This window comes from Cebus imitator, unplaced genomic scaffold (genome assembly GCF_001604975.1).
Source record: "Cebus imitator isolate Cc_AM_T3 unplaced genomic scaffold, Cebus_imitator-1.0 Scaffold258, whole genome shotgun sequence".
NCBI classification, from domain to species: Eukaryota; Metazoa; Chordata; class Mammalia; order Primates; family Cebidae; genus Cebus; species Cebus imitator.
The window spans coordinates 878,648-891,990 of NW_016107573.1; the positions used below are offsets into that span (position 1 = coordinate 878,648).

General features: G+C 45.3%; 1 protein-coding gene across 1 annotated transcript in view; it reads right to left on the reverse strand.

Moving 5' to 3' along the window:
- The window catches only part of DEPDC5 (DEP domain containing 5, GATOR1 subcomplex subunit), a 171,605-nt gene that overhangs the window by 67,077 nt on the left and 91,185 nt on the right, over nucleotides 1-13,343 (reverse strand). The window contains exons 26-30 of the mRNA XM_017499506.2: nucleotides 12,753-12,913; nucleotides 8,037-8,154; nucleotides 7,425-7,592; nucleotides 5,170-5,389; nucleotides 2,829-2,962 (exon numbers count right to left, since the gene is read on the reverse strand). Coding sequence (XP_017354995.2) covers nucleotides 2,829-2,962; nucleotides 5,170-5,389; nucleotides 7,425-7,592; nucleotides 8,037-8,154; nucleotides 12,753-12,913 — 801 coding nt within the window. The remainder of the gene's footprint in view (nucleotides 1-2,828; nucleotides 2,963-5,169; nucleotides 5,390-7,424; nucleotides 7,593-8,036; nucleotides 8,155-12,752; nucleotides 12,914-13,343) is intronic.

Below are 13,343 nucleotides of genomic sequence, written 5' to 3' on the forward strand. Positions count from 1 at the left end.
TTTTTGAGATGGAGTCTTGCTTTGTCACCCAGGCTAAAGTGCAGTGGTGCAATCTCAGCTCATTGCAACCTCCGCCTCCCAGGTTCCAGCCATTATCTTGCCTCAGCCTCCTGAGTTGCTGGGATTACAGGCATGTGCCACCACACCCGGGTAATTTTTGTATTATTAGTAGAGATGGGGTTTCACTATGTTGGCCTGGCTGGTCTTGAACTCCTGACCTCAGGTGATGTACCCGCCTCAGCCTCCCAAAGTGCTGGGATTACAGGTATGAGCCACTACGCTTGGCCAAGATCTGATGATTTTATAAGGGGCTTGCCTTCCCCTTCACTCTGCACTTTGCTGCTGCCATGTGAAGAAGGATGTACTTTGCTTCCCCTTCTGCCATTAAGTTTCCTGAGGCCTCCCCAGCCATGTTGAACAGTGAATCAATTAAACCTCTTTCCTTTATAAATTACCCAGTCTCAGGTATGTTTTTATTAGTGGCATGAGAATGGACTAATACAGTAAAATGGTACTGGGGAGTGGGACACTACTGTAAAGATACCCGAAAATGTGGAAACAACTTTGGAACTGGGTAACAGGCAGAGGTTGGAAGAGTTTGGGGGGCTCAGAAGAAGACAGGAAAATGTGGGAAAGTTTGGAACTTCCTGGTGACTTGGAGGGCTCAAAAGACAGGAAGATGTAGGGAAGTCTGACACTTCCCCTAGAAACTTGTTGAATGGCTTTGACCAAAATGCTGATAGTGATATGGACAATGAAGTCCAAGCGGAGGTGGTCTCAGATGGAGATGGCGAACTTGTTCGGAAATGAGGTAAAGGTCACCCCTGCTATGCAGAGAGACTGGCAGCATTTTGCTCCTGCCCTAGAGATCTGTGAAACTTTGAACTTGAGAAGATGATTTAGGATATCTGGAGGAAGAAATTTCTAAGTGACAAAGTGTTCAAGAGGAAGCAGAGCAAAAAAGTTTGGAAAATTGGCAGCCTGAAGGTGTGACAGAAAAGAAAAACCCATTTTCTGGGGAGAAATTCAAGCCTACTACAGAAATTTGTCTAAGTAACAAGGAGCTTAATGTTAATCACCAAGGCAATGGAAAAATGTCTCCAGGGCATGTCAGAGAACTTCACACAGCCCCTCCCATTACAGGAGTGGAGGCCTAGGAGAAAAAATTGGTTTCCTAGGCCTGGCCTAGGGACTTGGTGCACTGCATCCCAGCTACTCCAACCACAGCTAGAAGGGGCCAAGGTCTAGATCAGGCATGGCTTCAGAGGGTGTAAGCTCCAAGCCTTGGCAGCTTCTATGTGGTGTTGAGCCTGCAGGTCCATAGAAGTCAAGAACTGAGGTTTGGGAACCTCTGCCTAGATTTCAGAGGAGACAGAAGCTTGCTGCAAGGTCAGGGCCCTCATGGAGAACCTCTGTTAGGGCAGTACAGAAGTGAAATGTAGGGTTGGAGCCCCCACAAAGAGCCCCCGCTGGGATACTGCCTAGCAGAGCTGTGAGAAGAGGGCCACCATCCTCCAGACCCCAGAATGGTAGCTGCATCAACAGCTTCCACCATGTACCTGGAAAAGTGGCAGATACTCGATGCCAGCCCATGAAAGCAGCCTGAAGGGGAATGGTACCTTGCAGAGCCACGGGGGCAGAGCTATCCCAGGCCCTGGGAGCCGACCTCTTACATTTGCATCAGCATGTCCTGAATGTGGGAAATGGAGTCAAAGGAGATATTTTGGAACTTTAAAGTTTAATGGCTGCCCTATTAGATTTCAGACTTGCATGAGGCCTGTGTCCCCTTTATTTTGGCTAATTTCTCCATTTGGAATGTATGTATTTACCCAATGCCTATAGCCAACTGTATCAAGGAAGTAACTAACTTGCTTTTGACTTTACAGGGTCACAGGCAAAAGGGATTTGCCTTGTCTCACATGAGACATTGGATTTGGACTTCTGAGTTAATGCTGGAATGAATTAAGATTTTGGGGAACTGCTGGGAAGGCATGACTGTCTTTTGAAATGAAAGGACATGAGAACTGGGAGGGGCCAGGAGTGGAATGATATGGTTTGACTGTGTCCTCACCCAAATCTTATCGTGAGTTATGGTTCCCATAATCCCCACATGTCATGGGAGGGTCGAGGTGGGAGGTAATTTAATCATGGGGGCGGTTACCTCCATGCTATTCTCATGATAGTAAGTTCCCATGTGACGTGATGTTTTATAAGGGGCTTTCCTCCCACCTTCACTCTGCACTTCTTGCTGCTGCTATGTGAACAAGAATGTGTTTGCTTCCTCTTCTATCATGATTATAAGTTTCCTGAGGCCTCCCTGGCCTGTAGAACTGTGAGTTGATTAAACTTACTTCCTTTATAAATTACCTAGTGTCAGGTATTCTTTATTAGCAGTGTGAGAATGGACTAATACACCTGGCTTTTTTTCTTTCTTTTTTCCAATAAAGACTGGGTTTTGCCATGTTGGCCAGGCTGGTCTCAAACTCCTGGCCTCAAGTGATCTACCCACCTCGGCCTTCCAAAGTGGTGGGATTACAGGCCTGATCCACTGCACCTGGCCCTGGCTCAAATATTTTGAAATAATTTGTGGGCCACAGGAGTCTGTAATTCAAATTAAGTCCCGATCTAAAAGATTATAACCTCTGGCCTATTTCATGTTATCCAACACCTACCAGGTAGTAACCTAGCTTTCTTTTCATGTAAATGTCTTCTTCCTAATTACAAGCTCCTTGCAGAAGGAAATATTTCACCCTGTCATGGGGACAGGGCACTGAAAACCCTCAGCGCCCTCAAGATGGGGACAAGTCACTCTTCCACCAGGCACTTACTTCTGACTGGCCTCCATCTCCAACAGGGCAGAGAGAGCTGAGGTTCCCTTCTTCCCCACTGGGGGTGCAGTTGACTCCAGAGAGTGCGTGGAAATGGGCCCGGTCATCTGCAAGCCTTTCATGGTGGTCCCTTTCTAAAGGAGAAAAGAGGAGACAAGGCTATCAACCCAACTGGGCTCTCTCAGTGGAAGCCACTCACGTCCCAGGGCATGCTGTAGCATTTCCAGGCCCTGAGAATCCAATGGATGGGTCAAAGAACATAGGTTCTCAGTGTTCAGCAAGTGACAGAAAACCGCCTTTCACTCAAATGCCTAGTGAACTAAAAATAAACTGCCCCCTTGTTTGCACATCATCCCATTTTACCCTCACCACATCTCTATGAAATAAATAATGTTAGCCCTATTTAACAGAAAAAGAAACTGACACTCAGAGAGGTTAAGGAACTTATCCCACATCCTACTGGAGCTGGAATCCAAACTCCAGTGATCTCACTTCAAAACTGAAGTTCTTCCCACTATTCAAACTCTCTCAGACATTTTTTTTTTTTTGAGATGTAGTTTCACTCGTTACCCAGGTTGGAGTGCAATGGCACGATCTCGGCTCACAGCAACCTCTGCCTCCTGGGTTCAAGCAATTCTCCTGCCTCAGCCTCCCTAGTAGCTGGGACTACAGGCCGGCGCCACCATGCCCAGCTGATTTTTGTATTTTTAGTAGAGATGGGGTTTCACCATATTGACCAGGATGGTCTCGATCTCTTGACCTCATGATCCACCCGCCTTGGCCTCCCAAAGTGCTGGGATTATAGGCGTTAGCCACCGCGCCCGGCCTGTGTTTCTAATTGTTAAGTGATGTGTACACAAGGCAGTTGGTGTGAGAGGAAGAATACTGAACTTGAGGTTAAAAACAAAAGAAACATGGCTGATGATGGAACATTATGTGGTGATTAAAAAGAGTGAACTACTTAGACACACAACTTGGATGAATCCGAAAGCATTATGCTAAGGGAAAGAAAGCAGCCTCAAAAGGTCACATGTTATGTGACTCTATTTTCTGTGATGTTTGGAAAAGACATAAGTACAGTGATAATGAACAGATCAGTGGTTGCCAGGGATTAGAGATGAGGGAGAATGCGACTACAAAGACTAGCAAAAGTCTGGGCACAGTGGCTCATGCCTGTAATCCCAGCACTTTGGGAGGCCATGATGGAGCACTGCTTTAACCCAGGAATTTGAGAACAGCCTGGACAAAATGGGGAAACCCCATCTCTATAAAAAATACAAAAAATTAGCTGGACATGATGCACACCGCTAGTCCTAGCCACTCGGAAGGCTGGGTGGGAGGTCAAGGCTGCAGTGAGCCATGATCATGCCAACACACTCCTTTCTGGGTGACAGAGACCCTGTCTCAAAAAAACAAACAACTAGCGTGAGAGAATTCTTTTTGAAGTGACGGTGGTGGTTACATTGATCTATATATTTGTTAAAATTCATAGACCTTTGTGGGCACACACACACACACACACACACACACGTATGTCAACTATACTATATGTTAGTTAAAAAAAAAAAAAAGCGGCCGGGCGCGGTGGCTCAAGCCTGTAATCCCAGCACTTTGGGAGGCCGAGGCGGGTGGATCACGAGGTCAAGAGATAGAGACCATCCTGGTCAACGTAGTAAAACTCCGTCTCTACTACAAATACAAAAATTCAGCTGGGCATGGTGGCGCGTGCCTGTAATCCCAGCTACTCAGGAGGCTGAGGCAGGAGAATTGCCTGAACCCAGGAGGCGGAGGTTGCGGTGAGCCGAGATCGCGCCATTGCACTCCAGCCTGGGTAACAAGAGCGAAACTCCGTCTCAAAAAAAAAAAAAAAAGCTGAATCCCAGTTCTGCCCCTTATAGCTGGCATATTCCACAACCCCCAGGAGCCTGAGTCTCCCCACTAGGTAGTATGTAACTGAAATGCAGCACAGGATGCTGGGAACGCTGGAGTGAGATGAGTGAGGAAGGATTGCTGCTGTTCACCTCCTGAGAATTTCTACTTAGCAATCCAGCACCCAGTCACACAAGCAGCTGGGTTCAACATAGGGTCCCACTTGGGAAGCACCTCAAAGCGCTGGGTCCTCAGGTGGAAGGGAGTGGCTCTATGCCACAGAACACCACCATATGCACTCTATCCCTTCCTCCTTTACCCTGTGGTGGAGGAGAAAACACAGTTTTAGATTTAAGATAAACAATGGGCAGTTGAGGAGTAAATACACAGGTGGATGAGAGGCCCCAACAGAGAAGGAGGCAGACCCTGCATCTCACACTAGGCACACTCCCTGAGTCCAAGGAGCCCTTACCCGCATCATGCGATCTGAGCGATGCCGCCTGCGAATGCGGTTCAAGCCCTCCACAAAGCGGATGAAGCCATCCAGGAGTTGCCACTCATCCTCGTCTGCACGGGGCCTGTCCCCATAGATGTCACAGTGGGCCTCTCCCTCCGTGATGCGCTTGGTGGCGGTGACACAGGCTGGCAGCAGCAGGAAGCGGGTCCTCCAGAACTTCAGGGACTCAATTAAGCTACAGAGGGCCGAGAAAAATATAGGGTAGTAGTGAGAAAAAGGAGATAATGAAAGCACTCTCAGTGAACTCTCTGTGGAGTTCGTGTGTGAAGGTCCATCTCCCCATGAGTATGTGTTCATCTGATGCCACAGCTCATGGCTTTGTTGAAAATACAAGTTCTGAGGATGGGCGTAGTGGCTCATGCCTATAATCCCAGCATTTTGGAGGCCGAGGTAGGAGTATTGCTTGAACTTAGAAGTTTGAGACCATCCTGGGCAACATGGCAAGACCCCATCTCTATCTACCCTGTCTCAAAAAAAAAAAAAAAGTCTAGACACGGTGGCTCATGGCTCATGCCTGTAATCTTAGCACTTTGGGAAGCTGAGGCAGGTGGATCATGAGGTCAAGAGTCTGAGACCAGCCTGACCAACATGGAAAAACCCTGTCTCTACTAAAACTACAAAAATTAGCTGACCGTGGTTGGCGGATGCCTGTAATCCCAGCTACTCAGGAGGCTGAGGCAGGAGAATTGCTCGAACCCAGGAGGCGGAGTTTGTAGTGAGCTGAGATTATGCCATTGCACTCCAGCCTGGGGGACAGAGCAAGACTCCATCTCAAAAAAACCAACAAAAAAAGAAAGAAAATACAAGTACTGAAGGAAGACCACAAAGGCGGCTTTTGCTTTGATCCCAGAGATGTCAGAATACTTCTGTACACCCAGGCCCAGTGAATTTGTGGCTATCACCACAATCACAAATCATGCATAGAAATCAAAAATTAAAAATGAGACACCATAAAGCTACCAGCCAACTAGTGAAGAAAATGTTAAGAACACAATCTGCACTGCCACTTGCATCAAAAGGCACATCATCACGGAGTTTTGTGAGTTTTTTTCAATTGTGGTAAAACATACATAACAAAAAAACTATCACATTAACCTATTTTATTTTTTTTGAGACAAGGTCTTGCTGTGTTTTTCAGGCTAGAGTGCTGTGGCACTATCGTGGTTTACTGTAGTTACAACCTCCTGAGCTCAAGCACTTTGGTGTCCTCATGAGACACGACTGTGGGAGTGTGCCACCATGCCCAGTTAATTTTCTTTTTATTTTATATTTTTTGAGATAGAGTTTTACTCTTGTTGCCCAGGCTGGAGTGCAATGGCATGATCTTGGCTCACTGCAACCTCCACCTCCCAGGTTCAAGCGATTCTCCTGCCTCAGCCTCCCAAGTAGCAGGAATTGCAGGCATGTACCACCCCACCCAGCTAATTTTTATATTTTAGTAGAGACAGGATTTCACCATGCTGGCCAGGCTGGTCTCCAACTCCTGTCCTCAGGTGATCTGCCCCCCTCAGCCTTCCAAAGTGCTGAGATTACAGATGTGAGCCACCGTGCCTGACCTTTTTTTTTTTTTTTCCCCACTTTTTATAGAGATGGGGTCTCCCTTTGTTGCTCAGGCTGGTCTTGAACTCCTAGACTCAAGCAATCCTCCCATCTTGCCCTCCCAAACTGCTGGGATTATAGGAGTGAGCCACCACACATAGCAACCAATTTTACATGTACTATTCGGTGGCATTAAACATGTTGTGCAGCCATCACCACTATCCATCTTATCATTGAGTTTTTAACACAATGCAGAGGTACTTTTGTTCTTCCATTTTTTTCTAAAACAGAAACCATTTTGCCATCAGAATAAAAAGGACGTGGCCAGGCACAGTGACTCATGCCTGCAATCCCAAGAGTTCAAGACCAGCCTGGGCAACATAGCAAGTCTCCGTCACCACAAAAACTTTTAAAAAGAGCCGGGCATGATAGTGCATGCTGTGGTCTCAGCTACTCAGGAGGCTAAGGCAGGAGGATTATGTGAGCTCAGGAAGTCAAGGCCGCAGTGAGCTCTGATGGTACCACTGCACTCCAGCCTGGGTGATAAAGTGATACCCTGTCTCTTTAAAAACACACACAGAGAGAGTGTGAAAGGGCAGAAAGTGTTAAAATACACATATACATCCTTGCCCAAAGCTGCAAGGATGGAAATCCAAAGCCCACTCTCTGACCTGAAGTCTTCAGAGCCTGCAGAACAGATATACTGATCTAGGTAATTCCACTTGTACTCTTCCAGCCGTTCATGGGAGAATTCCACCCAGCAGGAGACGAACTCTGAGTCTGAGTGGGAAGGACAGAGGCTGTAGGTGTAGTGGATCTGGGCAGATTCGTAAGGATACCTGGAAAATACAGGGCAAGCCCCCAAATTCAAATGAGTTAGAGACAAATTCCTGCCAATTCTCTATCTTTTCTATCTCAATATACTTAGAACCATCCTTGGCATTTACCCCTCAACTGCAGTAACCAACTCAGCACAGAGAACAACACTGGAAATTTCTCAGATTTTCTTCAACTCTTTCCTTCTCTCCTTATAATCTTTATTTGAAATAGGCTTGTTATGAATCATGCTAAACATTATAAGATGAATCAAATTCCCTTTGGAAGTAGGTAAGCTACGACCCTAAAATAACCCTAGAAAACAAACAAACAAACAAACAAAAAAACTCCATAAGAAAAACCAACCACTGAACTTCCTCAGTTTGAATTATGTACTATATACATAATTTAGTATGTGGACATAATTCAGGACAATAACTGAAGACCTTAAATATCCAAATACTCACTTGGGAAGGTATCGTGTCACTGTAATCATCTTATCCTTCAGCGTCACTTTGTGGAATGTTCTGCCCATACTCAGCCAATACTGGTCCTCCTCCTCAGGGCGGTTTCGGGACACAAGCCCTATCAGAAAAATAATGATTTCCTCCAACTGTTTAAAGCTCATTCCTATAATAGGCAATTGTTTCTCATCCATATGAATTCAGAAAATGAGAAAAGGAAGATGTAACACTTTTTCTTGAGGGGAAGTTTCATGGAAGAAAGTTATTCTTGGTTAACAAAATCAAAACAAAAAACTCCTGAGGTTGGCAGAGTTTTCTGTTATTAAACCAAGCAGCAGCAGATTAGAGCCTGAGGGTGCTGGCTGATAGCACTTAGATGGCACACTCAAAGCTGAACAACCTGATACCTCATCCTCTGGAGAGGAAAGTTCTGTAAGAGATGACTGTGTTATTAAAATGGAACTCTACTACACCAGCATAAGCTGCCCACCTTGGCATTTGAGGTTCTCACTCCAGGGTGGCAGCCAACCTAGCTTTCTGGTCCTAGCTCTCACTACTCCTATACTGCTATGTGAAGTTTCAGTCTAAATGGACCATTTTTTATTTGATGCAAATATTTGCTCATGTTTTTTTCTTTTGCATTCTCTTCCTGGGCCACATTGAAATCCTATGGATCATTTAAAGTCACTATCAAATGCTGCTTCCTCCAGAAAGCTGTCAGACCCCATCAGCAGTCTGAATCCTACCTTGTATATAGCTCTTTGTGTGTATGTCTCTTACCCCTTACAAATGAAGAGTTTCTGGAGGCCAAGGCCCAAACACTTTTCCTCATTATATTTTTAGTAGCACCTGATAAAGCGCTATGTCCATTATTAGCTGAACGGAATTAAACACAGGCAAGAGGAAAATAATCAGGAATCAAGAAAATGACAAGTGTTCAAGAGAGTAAAAATCATGCCTTAAACAACCAAGCCAAGCCAAGATTCCCTTGATCTGGAAATGAAAAGCAGTCCTCTTGAGCAGGAGAATAGGGTAAGGAGGCAGGGAACCTAAGGCCAGTTCAGGCTGACTTCCTAGAACTAAATCAAAAGGAAAACCCCAACTTTCCATACCTAAGCAACAAAAGGACCGGAAGAAGCTACTCCGTTTGCAAACCACTCCCCTTTTTTACTGTGAGGCAGATGGAAAACGGAAAGTGTCTCTGATTAGTTTGATTTTTGCAACCAATCAAACGTTTGCATAGGCGTTTAATTGTGTAACTTCACTTCAGCCTCTGATGGGCTGCTTTCCCCAATCGGACTGATTGTGAGCCACTACTTCATTTACATAGGGTGTACACAAGTAACCAATGGGAAAACTCTAGAGGGTATTTAAACTCCAGAATTCTGTAAAGGGGCCCTTGAGCTCCTATGCTCCAGCCAGCTCCCACACTGTGGAGTATACTTTCATTTTCAATAAATCTCTGCTTTTGTTGCTTCATTCTTTCCTTGCTTTGTTTGTGCATTTTATTCAACTCTCTGTTCAAGGTGCCAAAAACCTGGACACCCTCCACCAGTAACACTCTCATTCAGCTCTGAGACAGTCACACAGCGACAGGCAGCATGGAAGTGGTTAAGAGGAGAGAGGATGGCAGAGGCTGAAAGAATATTCACTGTGAATGTGGAAATTTCCCAGATGGTGCCAAGGGAGCAGCAGGCCAGCTGCATATAAAACAGAAGCTACTCAGGGGACCCCAGGTTCAACCCCAGCACTTTCACATGCCAGCTTGTGTGATCTTGGGCACCAAATCTCACTTTCTTTTTTTTGTTTTGAGACAGTCTCGCTCTGTCACCAAGCTGGAGGGGTGCAGTGGTGTGATCTCGACTCAGTGCAACCTCTGCTTCCTGGGTTCAAGCTATTCTCCCGCCTCAACCTCCCCAGTAGCTGGGACTACAGGTGTGCGCCACCACGTCCAGACAATTTTTTTGTATTTTTAGTAAAGATGGGGTTTCACCATGTTAGCCAGGATGATCTTGATTTTTCGACCTTGTGATCTGCCCACGTTGGCCTCCCAAAGTGCTGGGATTACAGGCGTGAGACACAGCGCCCAGCCCCAAATCTCACTTTCTACACCAAGAAAGAAGGCATGCCCTCATCCAAGCATTCCTTTATTCATGCAGCAAATACTCTGCTGGCTGTTGGAAAGACAATGTCATGGGAAAAGGTTCATGAGCATTTGACATTGAACCTGACATCCCGATTCTAAATTATGTACACCCCAGTTATTCCTGTGTTTATCCTGGATGGTATTTATTCTTCACAATCTGTGATCAAATATTTACTTGTGGTTTATAAGCTTAACATCCGACTCTGTTGTAGACTCTGAGGGGAGTGCTAATGCTGTTCTATTCCCTGCTAGTACAGGGCCTGGCTCACACTTGGTATTCAATATATCTCCGATGAGTAAGCAGCACAGGCCTGGTTGTGATGGCAACTTTTCCAGTAATTAGGATAACAATGGTACCCTTTCTGTTACTATAGAAATTAGATAAATTAAATTTATCACAGCAAAAAAGATAACCAGAAAGGATACAGTCAGGCAAATAGCCTTGGCCAACTAACCATCACATGAGGCTCATGGATCAGCCAGGAACAGAACTGGACAGAGAGTAACTCAGACCACTGAGGGACATCCACCAGCTATTCCAGAGAACAACAGGTGGGCAGCCTGGAAGGCACCAGTGAAATGAAAGGTGGATTCATCCCATTACTCTCGGGATAAAGATCAAAATCCTTCAGATAGGCCTGGGTCTCCTGACATCTCTGGCCGCACCTCTGGCTCCCTCCCTGTGCTCCCTTACATCAGCCTTCTTTTTGGCATCCAGAAAGTATCCCAATGCTTTCTGCCACAGAGCCTTTGCACAAACTGACCTCTGCCTGGCATGCTCTTCCCTTCTACTTCTGCTCTTCATTCCCAACCTGCTGCTCCTAATAACTTCTACACATATTTTCGGTCTAAGCTCAAATCTTATCTTCTCTAGGAACCTGTCCATGACCCATCAGATTAGATAGAGCCCCATATTAAATGTTCTGACAGCCCCATGACTTCTCCCTCAGCCTTTATCACAACATGTAATTATATTTAACAGTTTGACTAATGTTATTTTCCCTGAGGGGGCTATAAATCATCTCCCCAGCCATGCAGAGTAAGTGCTTCAAAGACACTGTTGAATGAATGAGTGAATAGATGAATTCATGTATTTATTATTTATTTTCCTTTTTTTTAGAGACAGGGTCTTCCTAAATTGCCTAAACTGGTCTTGAACTCTTGGGCTCAAGGGATCCTCCTGCCTCAGCCTCCCAACGTACTAGGATTATGCCTAGCCAAATTCATTCATTTATTTTTATTGACTGATCGATTGAGGTGGAGTCTTGCTCTGTTACCCAGGTTGGAGTGCAGTGGCACAATCTTGGCTCACTGCAACCTCTGCCTCCTGGGTTCAAGCGATTCTTCTTTCTCAGCCTCCCAAGTAGCTGGGATTACACACGTGCGCCACCACGCCTGGCTAATTTTTGTATTTTTGATAGAGACAGTGTTTCACCACGTTGGCCAGGCTGGTTAGGAACTCCTGATCCCATCCATGGGATCCACCTGCCTCAGCCTCCCAAAGTGCTAGGATAATAGGCGTGAGTCACCGTGCCCGGCCCAAATTCATATATTTATTGACACACATTGTTGCATATTATTGTATGGCAGGCATGTGGTTTCCATTGCAGAGGACAAAAAGTTAAACAGAAATAGTCTTGGCACTCAAAAAGGTTAACATACAGTAGGTTCTGGAAGATGAACACACGGCAACATGTAATAAATGTCACAAGGGGCTTTCAAAGAAAATCCAGAGGGAATCCAAAGCTTCATACGTAAACAGCAGGGCCTGGACTAGATGACCGCATGATCCTTCTAACAGGGCCACAGTTCTCTGATCCTCTGGCCAGAGAAGCTCTCATGGAGACAAAGATGATCCAAGGTTATCACTAGGTGATCAGGGAAGTGGGGGTCTTGTTAGCAATAATGAGGAGACAGAAGACTAAGACAGCTCATTGATTGTTCCAGGAATTAATTATTGCTTTCTGATTCTGGGCACCTGCACTTAATTCCCTCTGTTAGACTTATTTTAGAACAGCTCTCCACTGCCTGGCTCTGATCAATTAGCAATGCCGATTCTCTGTCATTTACTAGCTGCCTCTGCCACTCACAGATGACCCATGCTTGCTTCAAGCCACTAGCTTCAGTGATAAAGAAGAGATAAATGAATCCAGAACGGGGAAAAAAAGAACTGTAAACTTCAGGTTTAGGTAACATCTGACAAACTGCTATGTACCAGATATTGTACTAGAAACAAATATAGGTTTCTGGGTTTAGAATGTTCTCTACACACTTTGACAGCTCAGTATTGACTCAGCTGCCTACTATTCCCAGGTGTCTGTCCAAGCCAGGCTGTCCCATTCCTGATATTGGTCATATCTATTTCCTTAAAGGGAGAGTTACAAATTAAAGAGAGCATTTACAATAAATCCATACCTAAAGGACACTTTATTCCTCACTTAAGTAGAATTTATAAAGAAAACTTTTGTGTTGAAAACAACAACTTCTCAATTTATCTATTCTCTACCATCTTGAAAACCCAATTCCACAAATACAGAAGAGAAAAAAATATAAATCCAAGGAGAAAAACTCACCTCGGCTATAGAGTGGGCTACTGCTCAGCGGTGGTGGGACGGCAGGGTTGGGTTTCTGTGCCTTGGGCTGCACTATGATTTGGTAGCCCTGCATGAGACGTTGGCAAATAAACTCTTCAAACACCTGCTGGGCTGTCATCTGCACACCCTCTTCATCCCTCCTAAAAAAACAGATGATTGCTCATACAGATACTTGGCCCAGGACAGTGACACTTAAGAGTGCACAGTTCCATCATCTCCTTTGCTTTATCCCATTATAACCATTCTATGGTGGTTCATAAAACTAAGAGTTTGAACTGGGTGCAGTGGCTCATGTCTGTAATCCTAGCACTCTGGAAGGCTGAGATGGGCAGATTGCTTGAGTCCAGAAATTCAAGACCGGCCTGGGCAACATGGCAAAACCCTGTCTCTACCAAAAAAATACAAAAATTAGCCAAGTATGGTAGCACCCACTTGTAGTCCCAGCTACTCAGAAGTCTGAGGTCAGAGGATTATTTGAGCCTGGAAGGCAGAGGTTGCTATGAGCCAAGATGGCACCACTGCACTTCAATCTGAGTGACAATATATAAAAGAAAGACAGAAAAGGAAATA